The sequence below is a fragment of the Camellia sinensis genome, chromosome 4 (assembly GCF_055761805.1).
Source record: "Camellia sinensis isolate YWXY chromosome 4, ASM5576180v1, whole genome shotgun sequence".
Lineage (NCBI taxonomy): Eukaryota > Viridiplantae > Streptophyta > Magnoliopsida > Ericales > Theaceae > Camellia > Camellia sinensis.
The window spans coordinates 46970337-46991872 of record NC_138964.1 but is presented as its reverse complement, the minus strand read 5'-3'; the positions used below and the strand labels follow the sequence as shown (position 1 = coordinate 46991872).

At 38.3% G+C, this 21536-nt stretch overlaps 2 protein-coding genes across 2 annotated transcripts; both read left to right on the top strand.

Annotated features, from left to right (window-relative positions):
* Positions 1–238: 238 nt before the first annotated feature.
* Positions 239–1503, top strand: LOC114258086 (uncharacterized). The gene is made up of 4 exons (XM_082923249.1): positions 239–281; positions 551–635; positions 831–939; positions 1036–1503. The coding sequence occupies exons 1-4, from the start codon at positions 239–241 to the stop codon at positions 1501–1503; spliced, it is 705 nt and encodes a 234-aa protein (XP_082779375.1).
* Positions 1504–13681: 12178 nt separating this feature from the next.
* Positions 13682–17447, top strand: LOC145823725 (uncharacterized). The gene is made up of 2 exons (XM_082923248.1): positions 13682–14330; positions 17032–17447. Exons 1-2 carry the CDS (start codon positions 13682–13684, stop codon positions 17445–17447), a joined length of 1065 nt encoding a protein of 354 aa, XP_082779374.1.
* Positions 17448–21536: the final 4089 nt, after the last annotated feature.

Here is a 21536-nt window from a genome sequence, read left to right as displayed (position 1 = left end):
TATGAGAGGAGATAGAAAGTGAGCGCATGTGAAAGGGAGGAGTAAAGGATTTTCGCTTGAAGCAAGGTTCAAGTAATTTTATCCAAAAAAAAAAAAGAGAAAGAAAGAAAGAAACGCAAAAACAAAAAAACTAATTTATGGTTTGTTAGTTCAATGAGTGTGGAATTGCAATATAGGGATGGCAAGAGGCTATAGTTTGTAGTATACTGTTCATGTCTCGTATTTTGCACCTTTAGAAATGAGGATACTAACAAAAATTAGAGATAATTTAGAATATCACGGTAATTATTTATAATTAATGAGAGTTAAAAGATATCAGATGAGAAGTAAGACAGTGAAAATGAATGTTAAGTGTAATACTTTAGTGGGAGTGCTTAACACACCAATTTGTTCATGCTTTGAAGGAGTGCTTAACACATCTGTTGTTGTGTCACACACACCAATCTGTTTTTTATTTTTTTGTTGATATGATTTTTAATAATATGAGTAAGGGTTTGTTCAAACCATTGTTGCAATTCAAGTGTTTTTATTGTTATGGTTTGTTTAATAGAAAATAAGTTCCCAACCACCATCACAATCTCCAACAACTACAAAGAGCAAGGGAAAAGCTTCACAAAACTCCCAACCCTCACAAGGTTTAAAGGCACATTAGGACACAAAATCCACTAAAATTTTTGTTAAACTTTGTGTGGAGCAAGTGAAAGCAGGTCACAGACGTGGTACGCACTTAGATAGAGTTGGTTGGGAAGCAGTTATTAACAAGTTCAAATTGCAATTGGAAAGTCATATGTTCGCATTCAACTTAAAAATCGTTGGGATACCTTAAAAAGGAAGTGGGGTCTTTGGAAAAATCTATTGAGAGGTGAGACTGGGCTAAGGTTAGATCCCTTGACTGGAGCTATCATCGCATCTGATGATTGGTGGAATTTGAAGTTGCAGGTCAATGAATTATGTTTAAAAAAAAAAAATCTTGCTCGCTTGTACTTGAGCTTTATGATTTATATATTTGTAATTATTTGACCATATTTGTTATAGAGGTATCTTGATGCGGCCAAATTTCGTGAGAAGCCATTGACATTGGTCGATGACATGGACATACTATTCTCTAATGTTTCTGCAACTGGTGAGTGGGCATACACCCCAAGCTCTGGAGTGTTTCTTGACACTGAGGGATCTCACACCCCACTTGGTGATGATACTGATACGGAAATCCATCCATCTGAATTGAGCAACCAATGTCGTCACCAAAAAGAGGGTCCATCAAAGAAGCAAAAAGGGAACAAAAAACAATCGGTTGTCGGTGAGTTGAGTAAGACACTTAACCGCATTGTCGATGCTGCGGAGGCATCATCTTCAACTGGTACACAGAATGCTGCTATGCAAAATCGGCACACAATAACTGAGTGTTTGGCTAAGATTAGCACAATCTCTGGCATTAGTGAAGATGATGACCTTTTAGTTTGGGCTGCAAGGTTGTTCATGAAATTTCATGGCTTTGCCTAATGATGTGTTGCGTTTGAAGTTTATTAATCTTAAAATTGCATTGGAAAAAGCTCGCATTCCTGGTTTTCGTGATTAGTTCATTGTGCGATTTTTCATTTTTTTTTTTTTTAAAAAAAAGAAAAAAAAAAGACATTAGGACTATCTTCAATTAATTTGGCTTGATGTTGTATTTATGTTTGCCTCAGTGGCAAATTTGATTTGTGCTCTCACGGATGGAATAGGAAGTATATTGCAAGTTGTATTTGCCCACTTGTGTGCCATGTGATTTTGTCCTTGCAATTTCAGGTCACAGGCTTTAGCTATTATTTGTCCATTTGCCTGCAAGATTGGAAAGCAATTTTAAAAAAATATTATTTTAAATGATGGGCATTGCATTGACACTGTCTATATATACTCTCATAGTGAACTTGCTTGCCATTCCGAATTGTTAAACAACCAAGAGGCATTCCAATCTTTGCAGGTATTTTGTTGATGTTTGTCTAATTTTATTTATTTTTTTGTCTATATCCTCTAATTTTATGTGTTCAATTAATTTCTTATTGCTAAATTAATTTATTTTATCTATATCCTCTAATTTTATATTTATTTTATGTGTTAAATTAATTTCTTATTGAATGAATGTGGTACATGACCCCAATTTCTATACAGTATAAAAAGATGGACAATTTCAATGATGATAGTGATTATGACAATGATGACAATGTTGCTGGATCTTCACAGCAACCAAATCACCCTTATGGAACTCCCTACCTAATGGTAGCAACGGTGGCAAGAACAATTTATGCCGAAAATTACCTAAATAAACGACCATGTTGAACATCTGCCCTTATAGGACATCAATGGATGTTAGAATTGCAACATGGTAATGCTACAAGAATATATGAAAAATTTAGAATGGACAGGGATGGTTTTTATCAATTGTGCAATTTATTAGAGACTAACTATGAACTACAAAGTGGGAAAAAAGTTAGGGTTCAACAACAAGTTGCTATTTTTTTTTTTTATTGTTAGTGAACATGCAAACAATAGAAAGGCTCAAGAAAGATTTCAATTATCAGGTGAAACTATTTCAAAATACTTTCACTCTATTTTAAAAGCGTGTGTGAAAATGTCCGTGGATTGGATGAAGCCTTGGCAGAGAAATGGGGTCCATCCGTACATAAAGAATAGTCGAAAATATTACCCTCATTTTAAGGTAACTAGAAATACTCTCTCTCTCTCTCTCTCTCTCTCTCTCTCTCTCTCTCTCTTCAAAAAAATATTTTCTGATATTTTTTGTATGTAGAATTGCATTGGGGCAATTGATAGAACACATATTAAAGCTCATGTGGAAGCAGAATACTTATGCCATTTCATAGGTAGGAAGGGATACGCTACACAAAATATATTGGCAGTGTGTGACTTTGGTATGTGTTTCACCTTTTGCTTGCCTGGTTGGGAGGGAAGTGCACATGACATGCGAATTTTTTGGGATACAATTAGGAATCCAAACAATAATTTTCCATATCCAGAACGAGGTATGTATGTAACACAAATTAAGATTTATTCGTTTATTCTATATTAGTTATATTTGTAATGAGTTCATATTTTACTTTGTAGATGAGTATTATTTGGTTGATTCTGGCTATCCAAAGACAAAGGGTTATCTTGCGCCGTACAAAAGGGAGAGATATCATTTAGCTCAATTTGACCATCGGCCTCCTCAAACTGCACATGAAAGATTCAACAAAACACATTCATCACTTAAGAGCATAATAGAAAGATCATTTGGTGTTTGGAAAGCAAGATGGCCTTTTATAAAAGATATTCCATGCAAATACAATTTTGTTTGTCAACGGCTACTTGTTTGTGCTACTATGGCGATCCACAACTTCATTAGACGAACTAATTTAAGGGATATTGCATTTGACTCTTACGATAAACATATTGAGTATGTCCCTGTTGATGAGGAAACAGTGGTAAGGGAAGATCAACATGGGCATCCGGTTCGTGATGATGATTATGAGATGGATTCAAGAAGATATGAGATTTTAATGTCAATTTCTCAAGGAAATAATTATTAAAATATAATAAATTTATTTTTGTGTAATATTTATTTCATTGTTATTATTATCTAAAAATAATATCATTATGTTAATTTGGTGTTGGAATGATCTCTTAATATGTAATTAATAGCAAAAAGTCTAGATAAATTCAATTTGCAACTAACAAGGGTAAAAAAGACATTTACACAGCAAAAAACTACTCCACAACTTATTTAACAAACACTACTTAGCAACTTACATCTATAATCGAACACCTACACCAAACAAATTAACAGTTTCTGATTAAAGTCATAATCTATAATCTGTTAAGCTATAATCTATAATCTGTTTTAATAGTTACACCAAACGGTCACAATACAAAGTGTATTGTTGTCAGTCTCCCAAAGCACATATCACCAATTTCCACCCATTAGATTTTGAGAAACAACATTCTAGCTGCCAATAGCTATTGAGTAAAGTGACACTCTAGAAGTCAAATGTATATACAAATAGCAACCAACACTAAACTAAAGTGAATAAAATGGATCTCAAATTGTCAAATGAAAATGTCATATTTTTTTTTAACAAATTGCCAAATGAAAATGTCATTTTTGGGCCTTATTAACATGTGAGACGCAGAGAGAAAGTGCATGCATGGCCAAATATTGGCAATTGTAAATTTATAGAGAAAGTGCATGCATGGCCAAATATTGGCAACTGTAAATTTATGTTTCATTTGTTTGGATAGAAAATATTTTTCTATGTTTGGTGGTGGTGGTGGTGGTAGAATGAAGGTAGAGGTAAAGGTTGGGGCAACGGTGGTGGTGATAACGACGATGACGGTAGTGGTGGCTGTGGTGATGATAGTGTAGTTGTGGAGGTGAGAGTGGCAGTGGTGGTATAGTGATATTAATAAGACTATTCGGAAAATATTTTTCACCTTTTAAAACTGAAAAATATTTCATATCTAAATAAGCTTGTTTTTGTTGATAATAAAAAATATTTTTCATTGACTTTCGTTTTCCATTATTCCAAACACGAGAAAATAAAAACCAAGCAAAAGGTTCCAATCCAAGATCTTCAGTATGGGAAACAATATCTTTACTACTTAAATAGCACACAACATATTTATTTTTAAATCAAATTTAAAATTTATATTTTATAGATTTAACAGCACACTCATCAAGTAAACGCACACCAACTAGCATCTATGTGCATTCTAACCTTTGATATTGTATCTGCAACTTCCCAGCATTGTGTAATGCATCAGCTTGACCAAAATTCGCCATGTCTCCAAAAGCTACGCCGCTTAGATCAAATTGAAATGCACCACAACTAAATGACACAAATCAAAGATTGCTATAGTTACTGAATTCCCTGAGCATATTGCATTCGACATGCATGTCACCTAAATATATTTTGCAAACCTTATATATGCTTATCAGATTACTTCAATTAATGTATGAACAATGAAAACATTTTCGGTGTTTCTCAATTTTAATGGGGAAGGATTCTCTCCCGTTCACAATTTTATTAGAGGGGTGTTGTTGAGGTTTATAGAGCCACCGCATATTTTATTTTGATAATTTAAAAAAAATAGATTCAATATATTCATAATTATATGATTTCATTGTATTTGTTTAAAAAAATGAATGATAAGTGTAATTTTCAAATTGTCCATCCATTTTTTAAAGACCAATATGAAAAAAATTATATGGATATAAATATGGCATTAATCTAAATTTTATCCTAAATGGTCTACACAAAAAAACTTTACAAATTGTACGATTTAGATAATCAAAATAAGACCTATAATATATCTTACGAACTGATTATCACACTTGTAATTCAACAGTAAATTAGACAGAACTCCTTCCCATATTAATAATAGAAAGCAAAAACATAAAAGAGGGCTTATTTTCTTCAAATTTTAAGAGAGACCTATGCAATTTACTCTAAACTATGTAGCCAAAAACATATTGATGTTGGCCGAAAGGTAGCACATTGAGGCCACTTAAAATACATTTATAGTCTTTGGATTTTTTCAATTTTGCAAAGATAAGGTGTTTTGTGGGCTTGCATATATTTGGCAAGCAACACACAAATTCAGGCGAAAAGTGGCAGAAAAGCAGATTCTCCGCACAGGAAGTGAAAATGCTCGGCCCGCTATCTCACCACACTTGCGGCCAGACTTCACCGCACGTGCAATCCACCACCGCTCGAGCGAAAATTGTGGGCGCTCGAGCGGGCCACCTAGGGATGTGTGCATAGAATTTCATGTTTGTTCTATTGAGAATAAAGAGAGAAAAAAGAGGCTGTTCTAGGGTTCCTAAAATTCAAAAAGAAAAGAGGGGCTAGGGTTTGGAAATGAGGGTTCTCAAGCTTCAAGAACATCTTCCATGGGGGTTTCTTCTTCTTCTACCTCTTTCCACTCCTCTATGAGTGGCTACGCTTCTATTTTTAGGGATTTGATGAAACTCTAGCCAAGTAAAGAGGGTTTTCTTCTTGGTTTTTTATTATGTAATGGTTTGAACAAGTTGTATGGTATTCAAGAAGTTTTCAATTATATTTTCCATTATTTCTTCAAGTATTCTCATTTCTGTGATTGTTGAATACTTTCCATGCAATGATTTTATGTTCTTTCATATTCAAGGTATGAGACGAGCCATACTACGAGGGACGAATCATTTTGCTACCCTAGTTTAGAGCGAATGACTCATGCTACTTGAGATGGTTCGTGCCTATACATTAAGCATGATAATTCTCTTGATCAATGCTTCTAACTTGTAGCTGCGAAGTATTATTTGGTTCGAACCATACATAATTGACTTCCAAATTGAGACCTTAACTAGTGGTGAATTCATTACCCTAGGTTTTTCCCTAAAATCAGTAACCCCAAGTTCACTTTTAATTGTTAGGTTAAATTCTTAGTTTATTTTAGTTATTATTAGTTTATGAATCATCATCTTTTTAATCAAAATTAAATTAAGAATTTAACAATTAAATTAGTTTAATTTCATATTTGTCCCTGTGGATCGATACTTGGACTTACCATTATTCTAAGGAATTTGGTACAGTTTAGTGTTTATTTTGTGTGTACCGTTGTCGAGGACTTTTGGCGTAATCAATTATTTTAAAGTTATATTCTTATTTTAATATTTTTAGTTTAAGATTTGATGCTTTCGTGTTACTAAGTGTGTAGAGTTTTTGCAAGTGGAGCTATCACCAAAGTGCGAGCGAAGCGCAATCGAGCTTTAAAAACAAAATGTAGCACCAAAGTGCCTAATAAAAAAATAAATTAAAAAGCAAATACTTGTAAGCAAAGCACCAAAGTGCTAAAAATAGTGAGCTCAAATGGAGATTGGAGACAATGGTCTACACGTCAAGCATCTACAAGACAACTAAATCGTTTTCGTTAAATTGCTGTGAGTATTTTCTCCTTTGGCATTTTGTTTTCATAACTTAGTGCAAAAGAGTCGAAACTTAGTGTGTGTGAGTGGTGTATGCACGGGCACCATTCTTGCTGCTCTGAATTATGGAGTTTGGACCTTGAACTAGAAATGACTCTTAGGAACCTTAGAGTCTCTTCCTGTGTTCCTAGGCTTGAATATCCATATCAATACTTTGAACCATTAGAGATGGCAAACCCAAATTTCCCAAATGAACCGGACCCGTAAGGATTACTTCACACCCACTGCATATACATCACCATCATGCATTCAGTTACCCAACACCACCACTGCTCATTATGAGATTAAGTCCAACACCATCCAAATGCTCCCATCATTCCATGGACTAGCTCATGATGACCCTTACAAACATTTGCATGAATTTCTGGAAATTTTCTCTACAGTAAAGATCCAGAATTTCACCAATGAGACCTTAATGTTGTGACTATTCCCATTTTCACTGAAGGACAAAGGGAAACTATGGTTGAACTCCTTGCCTGCTAATTCTATCACAACATGGGACCCATTACAACAGAACTTTTTGGAGAAGTACTTTTCCATTGGTAAGACTAACCAACTCAAACAAGCCATCATCAATTTTGCTCAAATTGATGGTGAGCAATTTCATGAAACATGGGAAAGACTTCGTGACCTTCTCCAACAGTGTCCCCACTACCAAGTGCCTGATTGGCAACTTGTTCAGACCTTTTACTATGATTTAACTGAGCCTCACCACCAAATGGGGGATTCTTCTTGTGGTGGGACATTCATGTTGAAAAATGACCCTGAGGCATGAACTTATTTGAGAACCTAGGTGATAAATCCTTTCGCCATGCCTCCACAGCCCGACAAGTTCGGCAACCTATAGTTGGAGCCCTAAAAAGAGGGGGCATTTATGAGGTAGGGCACAACGTAGAGTTAGCCCAACAAGTAGAGGCATTGTCCCGTAAAATGGACAAATTATTAGCTTCAGGACATGCCCCTACACTGCAAATTCAGCCTTAATTTCACGAGGCATGTGTTTTCTGTGCGAGCCTTGCTTATGACTTAAGTGAGTGCCCTTCAGTATCATAATTTCCGAAGTTAGTTCAAGAGCATGTAAATGCGGCTCAAGGTTTCTCTAACCTGGGTAATGACCTATATTCCAACACATATAACCAAGAATGGGGGAACCATCCTAACTTTTCATAGAGACCTCCTTCACAAGGCAATTCTTACAACCCTCCACCACCAAGGTAGAATTTTAATAATTTTGCTAACCAATCTTCCTATCGCCCGTCACCACCTTACCGACAACCATAACCCCCTACCTGTTCCTCAAGGAAACTCAGCCTTTAAGACTCAGGTGTTGGAAGTTCTTTTAGAGCTTAAGGGGTTAGCACCAGTAGTTCACTCCCACACTCACTCTATTGCCAAGCTAGAGGCCCAATTGGGTCAAATGGCTAATATCATGAATAGGAGAAATGAGGGATAATTATCGAGTTAGACTGTGGCCAACCCTAAGGGTCAATATAGGCAAAAGGGTCGAGTGGGAATGGAAAGCACCATGAACAGGTGCAAGCGGTGATTACTTTGAGGAGTGGAAGGGAGTTAGAGCCTCAGCCAGTTGCGTCTGATGCAACTAGGGCTAAGAAGGGTGACCACAGTGGTAAACCCAATGAGAGCAAGGGTGAGGAAGAAACGCATGAGGGGGATGACTTAGTCCCTAGTTCTTCACATGAGTCTAAGGCACCATATGTGCCTAAGGCACCCTTTCCCCAATGTCTTAACACACCATCCCCTTATAATAAAAATACAGCATCCATGGAAGTGATAATGGAGGTTTTTAAATAGGTTAAAATCAACATCCGCCTATTGGAGGCGATTAATCAAGTACCCTCCTATGCAAAATTTTTGAGTCCATTCCTCCTCTGTCTAGAGAGCTTGCCACACCATCCTTAGTCACACCACCTACACTTGAGTTGAAGCCACTTCAGACCACACTCAAGTATGCCTTTTTAGGGCCTCATGATACTTTACTAGTCATTATTGCATCAGACTTAATTGCAGAGCAAGAGAGTCAATTAATGAGTGTTCTCGTGGCACATCGGAGTGCTATAGGGTGGTCGATGGCCAATTTGAGAGGGATAGATCCCTTCGTGTGCATGCATCATATACATCTAGAGGAGGACATCAAACCTTCTCATGAAATGCAATGGAGACTTAATCCCAACATGAAAGAAGTAGTAAAAAAAGGGGGTCTTGAAGTTGTTGCATACAGGTATTATATACCCCATCTTGGATAATAAGTGGATGAACCCTACACAAGTGGTGTCTAAGAAATCAGGTGTCACTATTGTTGAGAATGAGCATGGAGAGTTAGTCCCCACACGAACCACCATTGGGTCACGAGTGTGCATTGATTATAGGAGACTGAATTCCTTGACTAGAAAGGACCATTTTCCATTGCCATTTATTGACCAAATTCTTGAGAGGTTAGTGGGGCAGGGTTTTTATTGTTTTATTGATTGTTACTTAGTCTATAATCAAGTTCCAGTGTACTCTGCTAACCAAGAAAAGACCACATTCACTTGCCCGTTCGGCACTTTTGCTTGTAGGAGCATGCCCTTCGGGCTATGTAATGGACTGACGACTTTTCAACGGTGTACGATGGCCATTTTCTCTGACATGGTGGAGAAATTTTTAAAGGTTTTCATGAATGATTTCTCAGTGTTTAGACCATCTTTTGAGGAATGCCTTAAAAATTTGACTTGAGTCTTAGAGCGATGTACTGAGGCAAACTTGATCTTGAGTTAGGAGAAAAGTCATTTTATGGTTCGTGAAGGTATAGTGTTGGGACACATTGTGTCCCCTAGAGGTATAGAGGTAGACAAAACTAAAGTTAACCGCATTGCAGGCTTTCCTCCACCCACTTCTGTGCGTCAAGTCCGATCTTTCCTAGGGTATGTGGGTTTTTATCGTTGTTGTATCAAAGATTTTAGCAAAATATCCCGTCCTTTGAGTAGTTTATTTGCTAAGGATGTGGCTTTCATCTTTGATGATGCATGTTTGAAAGCGTTTGAAACACTTCGAGCAGCCTTTCTGCCCCAATCATGAAATCACCAAATTGGTCGCTCCCATTTGCCATCATATGTGATGCCTCGGACTATGCTGCCAAGGCTGTGTTAGGCCAAAGGTTGAATCGAGCACCCTACGCTATTTACTATGCTAGTCACACTCTCTCGAATACACAATTGAACTACACACCACTGAGAAAGAGTTGCTAGCCGTGGTGTTTGCCTTAGATAAATTTCGATCCTATCTCCTAGGTTCCAAGGTCATAGTCTTCACTGATCATGCCGCTTTGCGGTATTTACTATCAAAGAAAGGACCAAACCTAGGTTGATTAGATAGATTTTATTTGTGATAACCCTGCTCCGTATTATGCTAATTAATCTTACTTGTGATTGTGATTATGTGTTTGATAAGATTTTGAGTGTCATTTATATGAATATATGTGATTTTGAATTTCTATATGTTCACCGTAGGAATATCTGTTCAACTTACTATTATAAACTAAAAATTGAAGGCCTTATCCGCCACAGAAACCGCAATTGACTACGTCGTTGTAATTGGTGTAATTTTTAGAGCCTACGGTGAAATTTAATTGAAAATTGATTTGGATCAAAATAATTAGATTCAGAATGATTAATTAGGTGTTATTAATTAGCTATGATCTAATTTGATTAAAGAAGCCTATATAAAGGACCCAACTACACTTAAGCTCATTCTTTTGAGCTCAAAGAATCTGAATTTGCTCTCTAGAGAGAGAGAGAACAGAAATTAGAGAGAGAGAAGGGCCAATCTTGGTGATCTTGAAGCTACACTCAAGAATTAACCATAAATTTGGAAGATTAAGGCTCCTAGGTGAGTAATCAACCCTTAATTCATGAGTTTGAGTTGTGATTTTGTGAATTGAAGATTAAATGGTGAGTTAGATCATGAATTAAGTTGATTAAGTTGAGATTGAAGTCCATGTGTGCATGCATGTAGAGAATTGCTATGAAATTACATAATCTAGCATGGTTTTGTTGAGTTTCGTGGTTATAAGTATCATTGGCACTATTTGAAATAGAATTGGGGTCAAAGACTAACATGCATGTTGAAATTGATAGAGATATGAATTTGGTATGAAGTTTGGATGCATGAGTTTTGATTATACAAAAGAAGTGTTGAATAATTTGAGAATGTGACCATGATTTTGAGTAATTGGCCTCATATTACTTGTATACTCATGATATATAATGTATTTGCATGTTTTGAATCAAAGGCTTCGTTTGGGAAGTTGCTATTTTAGTAGGCTATTTTAGTTTTTGGCTATTTTAGTAGGCTAAAATTTTTGTGTTTGGGAAGATAATTGGATTTTTTTGTGGTTGGATGTGATGTTTGTGAGAGAAAAAGTGAAATGATTATGGGTTTGATGTGATATTTTGTCTTATTAGCTATTTTAGCCTATTTTGTCTTTTTGTGAATTTTAGCCTAAACTAGGCTATTTTTTTTCTTGCCAAACACCCCCAAAATTGTGAGGTTTGGACCTTTGGAGGTCGAGTTTGAACTTGAAAAACAGTTTTGGAAAATCCAGAATTCGGCATGTCCGCTCGAGCGGGGAAAGCGCCGCTCGAGCGTGAAATGTAAGCTCCAAGAACTTTTTGCAGACATGGATGTCCGCTCGAGCGGGGATATTCGCGCTCGGGCGGGTAGCCATGTAGTGTGACCTTCAGCTCGAGCGTACGAATTCACGCTCGAGCGTAAAAATGAGGCAACCAGTACTTGTGCAGACCATGAGGGTCCGCTCGAGCGGGGACCCCTGTTTCAGAAATTTTGTAAAGATGTTCTATGTTTCGTTTTCCGTTCTCTTTCACTTCTAAGCACTCTTAGGCATGCATTGAGCATTATGAACGAATTAAAAAGATAAGAAAGAAGCCTAAGAGGAATGTATGAGTTAAGAATGGACTAAATTGATTGTAACCCATATGTGTTATGTAATGTGTAAGGTCGAGCTCCAAGGTGAATCCACCGGTAGATCACTGTGAGTAATATCTTAATAAAGATATCTGAAGTATGTTATTTGTCCAATTGCTTACTTTCATATAAGTCTCGTAAGTTTGTTACATCGAATTGGGGACAAATATTTGTTGTGCCATATGATTGGGCCAAAGGCCGTTAGATACAATTGATTGGGCCGAAGGCCGTTTGACATGGATGGTTGGGCCAAAGGCCGTCTGATACAAATGATAGTCTGATACGAATGATAGTCTGACTTGAATGATAGTATGACATGAATAAATGGGCCAGAGGCCGTATGACATGAATGAATGGGCCAGAAGTCGTATGACATGAATAAATGGGCCAGAGGCCATATGACTCGAATGAATGGGCCAGAGGCCGTATGCCATGAATGAATGGACCAAAGGCCATTTGACACGAACGATTGGGCCAAAGGCCGTTAGACAGGAACGGTTGGGCCAAAGGCCGTCAGGTATGAGTTAATTGGGCCGAGGCTGTTTGACACGTTTGGAACTTTAGTCAAGTGATACATTAAATAGAAACATGAATTGGGCCTAAGGCCGTCTGTTATAACTGTTTCAAAGTTTGTTCATGTATCTTCCTTACTTGATATTATTCACTAGGCTTTCGTTCACGCTCATTCATGTCTATATAGGTGAGCCAAGAGACGTCCAAACCCAGCCTCGGTGAAATGTGTGAGAAACAAAGCAGTCAAGGTTTTTGGAGAGTCAGCCCAAACGTCTCACGCACGAGACTTGTCTTCGCCTCTTTTGTTCTTTTGATATAGTTTTGTCATGTTGGCGAAAACATTGGATTTCTTTTGTATATAATCTTTAGGTTTGACCGACTTAGACTTAATGATCCTGTATGTACAGAACTTTGTGTTATTACTTATTCCGACATGAGTTATTAACATATATGTATATGGATTGTTATGATGTGCCATGTAAGCATAGCTCTATGGACAAAAGTTTTAAATTTGCTTCCATTTGGCCCCTTTACTCTGATGAGTTATGTCTTATATGGTTTGAGGCTGTAGGTAATCTCTTGATTACTGGTCGTTTATGCCCTTAACCCATAGGGGCAAGTTCGGGTCATGACATTATTGCTTCAAGAATTTGACCTAGAGATCCGAGACAAGAAGGGTTCTGAGAATATGATGGCGGATCATGTATCCCAAGTCCTTGTTAAGCACACCAGTGACCCTTTAACTTTGCATGATTCGTTCGCGAATGAACAACTTCTTGTGGTGTCAAAAGCGAACCCTCTGTGGTTTGCTCACATAATGAATTACTTGGCGGTTGGGCAAATTCCTAAAACTTGGTCTAAGCAAGACAAAGACCAATTTTTCTCACAAGTCAAGCACTATTTATGGGAAGACCTAGAATTGTTCAAGTATTGTCTGAATCATGTGATTCGGCATTGTGTGCCTGAGAGTGAAACCCATAGCATTTTCACCTTTGTCACTCTCATATACGTGGCGGCCATTTCAGTGGGTAGAAAATAGCCGCCAAGGTTTTACAATGTAGATTCTATTAGCCCTCTATCTTCAAAGATGCCCATAACTTCTGTAAAGCTTGTGTGCGTTGTGAACGAATAGGCTCTATACCACGACGAGATATGATCCGATGACCTCTATTTTGATTGTTGAGATTTTTGATGTACGGGGCATCGACTTCATGGGTCCCTCTCCACTATCTTTTTGGATTTGAATACATTTTGGTGGCCGTGGACTATGTCTCCAAGTGGGTTGAGCCAGTGGCCACTAGAACGAATGACCACAAAGTTGTGGTTAAATTCCTTCATGAAACCATTTTCTATCATTTTGGGTTCCCACGTGCCATAATTAGTGACAGTGGCAAATATTTTTGCAACCGATTCTTCGAGGCATTGGTGCGCAAATACATGATCATTCACAGAGTAGGCACTCCTTATCACTCCCACACTAGTGGTCAAGTAGAGGTTTCTAATAGGGAAGTCAAACACACCCTTAAGAAAACTGTGAGGCCCGAAAGGAAAGATTGGTCCACTAGATTGGTTGATACACTTTGGGCCTATCGCACTACATATAAGACACCCATCGAGATGTCTGCATATAGGATTACATTTGGGAAAGCGTGCCATCTCCCTGTTAAGTTAGAACACCGGGTTTTGTGGGCCATTAACAAGTTCAATTTTGATATGGCCAAAGCTAGTGACCATCAAAAATTCCAACTCAATGAGTTAGAGGAGCTCTGCAATGATGCATATGAGAGATCCAAAATTTACAAGGCTAAGACTAAGGCATTTAATGATAAACACATTTCTTGTAAGTCCTTCGAGCCTCACCAAAAAGTGTGGTTGTTCAATGCCAAATTGCGGTTGTCTTCGGGTAAACTCCGGTCTCGATGGGATGGCCCATATAAGGTTATCGAAGTATTTTTGCATGGGGCTGTTGAGGTTAAAAATCCACAAGATAGTACAACCTTCAAGGTAAATGGCAAAGATTGAAACATTATGTGGATGATATTGAGAGATGGGAGATAACTGAGGTTGTCCACTTGACGGATCCAATATATCTTCCATCGTCATTGCTTTGAGTCTAGGAGACTTTAAATCCTCTAAAGGTGTAATTCCTTTGGTGTTAGCCGTTCCTGAACAGCATCTGAAGGTTGGTATAGCCACCTAACTGTGTTTATAGTGAGTTCCTAGGAGACTAACTGAGATAGTGGAAACTAGAGTTCGAATGGCAAAGCCAAGAATGCAAAGGTTTGGAATTTTCGAAACTAAACTCTGGTTTAAATACCCAAGGGTGTGGAGATTGCTTCAAAACCATCCCGGCTTGAACTCTGTATGGCAGCCCCATAAGTTGAGTTAGCTTTAGGTGCCTTGATTCTGAATACCGAATCAACCTAGTCTGTCACCCTATTGGAGAATAGGGAAATTTACCAACATGGTTAGGGAGAAAAGTAGTACCTGTGGTTTTCGCGTGAAGATTATACCTTTATTGAGCTTTTATATGTTTTCAAAGTGCTATTCTTATTTTGATTGTGAAATAAAGGTACAAGTTGGGCTGGGGGAGTAAATGGTTGTAGCAAGATTATTTTTTCAAAAAAAAAAAAAAAATAGACTTCACGTGTGGCTTACATGGGCGCACAAGGAGCCGTCTCAAATAGGCTACTATTTAAGCGCCACTGAAGCGGCCCAATTTTGCCACTGGAGCAGCCCAATATTCATCGCACGTGTGGCCTACATCGGCGCACAAGTTGTCCGTCCAAAAAAAACAAATAAAAAAAATTAAGCACTTGAGCGGAGGCCTAGAGCGCACGAGCAGCTCAAGCCCAAAAGCATTCTGTTTAAGCGCCGCTGGAGCGGCCAAATTCCACCGCATAGCGGCCCGAAATTCAGCACACGTACGGCCCATATGGGTGCACAAGTGGACAGATTAAAAAAATAAAAAAATAAATAATAATTATTTTCTTTATTTCAAGCCCTAGCCCACTTTGACCATCACTTTCCAGATACTTTCTCTCTCTACCTCTCATCATCTTCTTTGTTCTCTCTCTCTCTCTCTCTCTCTCTAAACTCCACAAAGCCACCAAACCCCACCATCACCAACCCTCCGTCCTTCAACCTTCACCCAATCTTTTCTCACCACCACCTTCCCACTGGAGCATCACCATCTTTCTCCGACAAGTGACCTTTCGGCGGCCATTTTTTTCGGCGAATCTTCAATCTTCTCTTCTTCATCCTTTTTCTTTATACTTTTTCAAGGTGACCACCTTCTTTTTGTTTAGATTTTTTAGTCCTCACTTGTAGTATAATACATTGATAGTTTAATGTAGTCTTGACCTTTGTTCATCATCATCATTAAAAAAAAAAATAACTAGGCAGCAAAGAAGACAACCCCCGCACATACGGCCCACTCCGGTGCATATGCGGCCCACCCAAAAAAACAAAATGAATTTTTTTTTTGTGGTTGCCTATTTTTGTTTAATGTAGTTGCTTAGTTTAGTTGTTTAGTTTAATGGTTTCTTATTTCTTTAACTTTAATTTAATTGTTTAGTTTAGTTTGGTTAGTGGTTTAGTTTTTATTTTTATTATTATTTTTTTTTATTACTTTATTTTATTTTATTTTCTTTCTTTCTTTATTTTTGTTTCCTTTAGTTCATTCTTGTACCTCATCTAATTTAACTCACTTGTCTCATGCTATATAACACCCCAACCCTTCACATGTCATCGATATTGTCCGCTTTGAGTCACGCCTCACGGATTTGTTCTTCCCAATGGATCACCCATCCCAAAACTACTCCAGCCTAAGCATGCTTAACTGTGGAGCTTTGCTAGGGCTTTCACTACCCAAGAAAAGGCCTCAATGCTATATAAGGGTCCAAGTTTTTACTTTTATAGCCCAGGAACTCCTCTTCCATTCCCGATGTGGGACACTGGGAACTTACAATCCACCCCACTTAAGGTTGCACGTCCCCGTGCAATAGCCTGCCAGCTCACAAGCCCGCCCACATGCACCAAGAGACGCTAGGGGCCCACACTCGGTACTCCGGAGAGTCGACTCTAATACCATTTGGAACGCCCCAACCCTTCACATGTCATCGATATTGTCCGCTTTGGGCCACGCCACACAGATTTGTTCTTCCCAATGGGTCCCCCATCCCAAAACTACTATAATCTAAGCATGCTTAACTGAGGAGTTCTGCTAGGGATTTCACCACTCGAGAAAAGGCCTCGATGCTATATAAGGGTCTAGATTTTTACTTTTATAGCCTAGGAACTCCCCTTCCATTCGCGATATGAGACACCGAGACCGTACATGCTAATTTAGTTTAAGCTAATTTAGGGTAGTATTCAAAAAAAACACAAAAAACAAAAAACAAAAATAAAAAAATAAAAGTGATCCGGTGGTATGGCGACAATAAGGATTTGAGTGATTTTGCGCATGCAAGCGATATTTGATGAGTTCCAATATAATATTTTCACGTTTTTTGTTGTGTTGTTTGTGTTATGTTGTGCAGGTATGGCTTTATCGTCCTGTCGAGCACCCAAATATCCTCGCAATGCCAACCTAACAGGTAGGGATGTGCCAACCGCCATATGGGCTGACAAACAAATTGCATCTAACACACCCTTTGACATCGCCTTCTTCCAGTGCCACCAACCCACTAAGTGGAATGTGCAACAACTTGAAGACTGGGCTCTACTGGGCGTCTGCAACGTCATTGAAACAGCCTATCCTCGCATTATGCAACTATTTTATCAAGACATGTATATCAGCAATGAGGCCCCGAGAGTCCTTTTTTTCTTTTTTGACAGGGTTGAGTTAGCGTTACACCAGCCTCCATTGTTGAGATTCTCAACTGCTCAATGGAAACTATCAATGTCGAGCAGTTCTCAGTGTTCACTCGAGAAATCACAGTGTCGGCCTTGGTGACTGAATTCTATGAGGGGCGGCAGGATGATGACAACTGCACCAGTATCCCGTCAGGCTAACTTACCACACCGCCTTCTCTTCCTTGATATGATTGTCAAAAAGAATGTAATACCTCTTTGCCACAAGGAGGAGTGGCGATAGGACTTCATCCGTGCCTTGCATGGATTTGATTTTGGGTTTTGGGTTGAATTCCTACATTGATCTTCAACCAAATGGCCTGTATTCTAAATGAAGTCAAACTGTGCAACACCCGAGGCGGTTCTACATGGGCCCTCTCCTTCGCCAACCTCATTACAGCACTCATCAAAAGTCAAGAGAATTACCCATTTGATCCAAATGAGGTTCAGCTTCAGCCACCACCGCTCTATGCTAAAACCCAATGGCGCCAAACCATTGCTCTCTTTCCGTCTCCACTAGTCATCCTTGATGCACCAACCAACCCCATTGATGTTCTGGCATAGCCCGCCGTCGCACTAGCGCCACCACCATTTCACGTGATGTGCGCGCAATATCAGGCTATTTTGGATAATCAGGCCGCCATTCGGTAATCCATAGTTAATCTCCACACAGACTATCAGGTGTATCAAGATTACTCTCAGACAACATTCGACCAAATTAATGCCCGTCAGCTTGAGTATCAGCAGTCAATTGCATCTATGCAAACTGACTTCTATGCATATCGAGAGTCAAGCCAGTAGCACTTTGATCAGCTTGGGGCTAGGGTTCATGATGAGGCGCTCGAGACTCAGACGTTGATGAACGCCTTATTTGAGCAATACTTTCCATCACCGTTGGATTCTATTTCATGAAATACTATTTATTTTCTTACTTTTATTTCTTTATTTATTTTTATTTTATTTTCTTTTATTTTATTTCTTCTTCAAAAAAAAAAAAATAGCGTGTGTGTGTGTGTGTGTGTTTGGTTTGTCCCTGCCTCGCTGGATGTGCACCTGCGCCTTGTGGTAATATCCTCTCTCTCTCATTTTACTATCTATTTCACAATTGCTTACATTGAGGACAATGTTGTATTCCAATTGGAGGGTGAGGGTATTTATACTTATAATTCATGTTTATACTTGCTACAGTTGATTGCACCACTTCACTTGATGTTAGCTTTTTGCCAATATGGTGGTGATATAAACACATGTTAATTGGGAAATGTGGGAGCCAGAAAAAAATATATATCCGCTTATTGGGACTAAACCAAACAAGGCCTACAATGGATCTAACCCAAACAAATATTAGACCCCCCCTCCCATCTATATAAAGAGGGGGGCATCCCAGAGAATGAGGCAGGTGATCTCTCTCCCCCACACAGCACACAAATTCATTTCTATATATTGATTCTTTCAATCAAGTGACTAACTTCACCATCGGAGTGTCTCCAGACAGCAACCCCAATTAGGTGGTGCCGATCATGCTCATCTATGCAGGTGAACAAGGACAAAGTTCATCTCTTCGTTGAATCTCCAAAATCCATGTGAGAGGATTTTCCTGGTCTTACAATTGGCGCCGTCTGTGGGAAACACTGAATGAGATCAACGAAGAACACAACAAACATACTATTGTAAGTAAACATGTACTGGTTGAATTGAGGTTAGTGCACTTTCTACAAAATCAAAATCAATTCCAAGTAATACAGCCCACGGTTAGGTCTCTTACTTTCATTCTGATTGACTTGGTTCTGTACATCTAGTATCTATGATACCAATTGTGGTGGGTTATTGTTGGAATATCATTTTTTGCCTGCTACAACCAACAAAAACAAACAAAGAATTCTTGATCAATAAAGTCGTTTAGGTGTATGAATGACACACCACAAAGTAGGGTTTATCAATAAACCATTTTATAGCCTTTTTTGTTTTGCTTTCAACAGCTGTTTTATGCCCCCACGATCCTTTACAAAGTTGTTTAAACAAAGTCGTTTTATGGCCGAGTATGTATGCATATTCTTGATCAATTGTTGCCCCAATTATAGCTTTTTTATACATTTAGACGCAGTGCTCCTGAATCTACTTGAGCATTTTCACTTTCTCTCTCTAAAATTGGGTTTCACATTTTTGTTTGTGGAAGCTTCTTTTCGGCATTATACAAATAGTTGCTCGGCCGAACCCACTTCTAGAATTGTTTATTTATTTCTTCACAGGAGTTTATTTAAAATTGATTCTTACGATATACATGTTATTGAATTAAGGAATTACATTTTGTGGCTCCCCAACTAAGAAGCAAATGGCTCACGTCTTTCCCTAATAATTTAAGATTTGTATCTATGTTGTTTCGCCAACCATACCCACTGTTGGAATTATTCGGCACATTATTGGCAACCAAAATTTGAGCCCAAGCAACCATTATTTGGCACATTATTGGCAACCAAAATCTGAGCCAAAGTAACCATTATTCAGCATAGTATTGGAACATATTGGGCAAATTATTGCAACTTATTTGGCATATTATTAAAAAGGAGTTTAAGCAACTTATTGGCTTATTTGGCTTCGACAATTTTCGGCAACTCTACATGTTATCAACTCAGCTTCGACAACTTATTCGTCTTGTTCGGCAACTTGCTCGGCATACTAGCAACTCTGCAAATCATTACCGTTGCAATTCGGCATATCATTCTACATATTCTCAACTCGGCTTCGGCAACATTATTCGGCTTTGGCAACTTATTCGGCAATAGTATTCGGCAAAACATTATACCGCAACATTGCTTATCAACTGTGATTCACTCTATGATTCAGCATATCATTCGGCATATTATCAAGAGCATATTAATATCAACTATGCATTTTATCTAGCATCAGCTTGTTTAGCACTAACTTCTTGGCAACAATATTTGGCACTAATATCTCGGCTTCGGCAAAAATATTCTTCGGCACTAATCTCGGCATCAGCATAGAACTAGCATCTCGACTTGTTGAAATACACATCTAACAATACCATAGGATTCGCGTCGACTCATGGAGTCCAAAGCCAATAACCAGAGGAGCAAAAATTGACCAACGCTTGCCGATAATTGTGCAACAGCCCATAGTTTCAACAAAATGCAATTTTCAACATTCTCAAAACCTAGTTTCGACCATACTAGTGTGAAGTACTCTTTGAGATGAGTCCAATGCAAAAAATAGCATCGAAATCGGACCTAAAACAAAGTTGTACGAGCCTATCAAAATTTGCCTTCGAATTTCACTATTTCGCCGAAGACGAACCATAGTAGGAAAGTAAATAGAAATTATCCAGTGCATCGCGGCTAGGATGCATCCCATTGTTTTGACATAAAGATAGTAGCTGAACAACAATTTAGTTCAAATATATAATTTGCGCAAAATAAATACGAGGCTTTGTTGTGGCACAGTAGTCGAGCATTATTTATTCCTTGTTGGGGCACACGTTCAAATCTCACAGGCAACAATTTCACTTATATTTTTTTTGCATAAACTCAGCATATGGCATCACATTACGAGAAATTATCCAGTACTTCGTAGCGCACAATTTTCAATCGATCTGAGCCCTCCAATTCTTTTGGCCACAACTACGCTATTAGAAGTCCGATTACAATGATCCAATAGTCGTTTCCAACTATTTGGCACCTTCTGAACACATCTGTATGGTCTGATTTTGAAAATTTCATACCCAAAATTTGTCAATTTTATATGCAGTGCCATATATCGTAGCTGAAACAACACTTTTGCCACCAAGCCTAGCATTTGATCAATGCCGAATTCAACAATCCAAAATCCTTCCGAATAACCACTGTCCTTCGAAAGCAATGGGGCAACTAAACTTTGTACTTTGTACTTGGCATTTTTTGTACTTGGCATTATTTCTCAATATGGTGATGGTACCATTTAATCGGCTTAACGATCATCGCCGAACTCACTGAACAAATCTTACACTCACTCGGCACTTTACATTTAGCAACTCGGAAGTTTATTGTAGATTTTTTTCCTCTTAACATTAGGCATTTTGATGTGATTTTTGGGATGTACTCATTGTCCAAATACCGTGCTACTATTGATTGTGCGACAAAACGGATTTTATTTAGACCACTGTGTAGACATCCCATTTTTTACGGCCCTTAAGACTTGG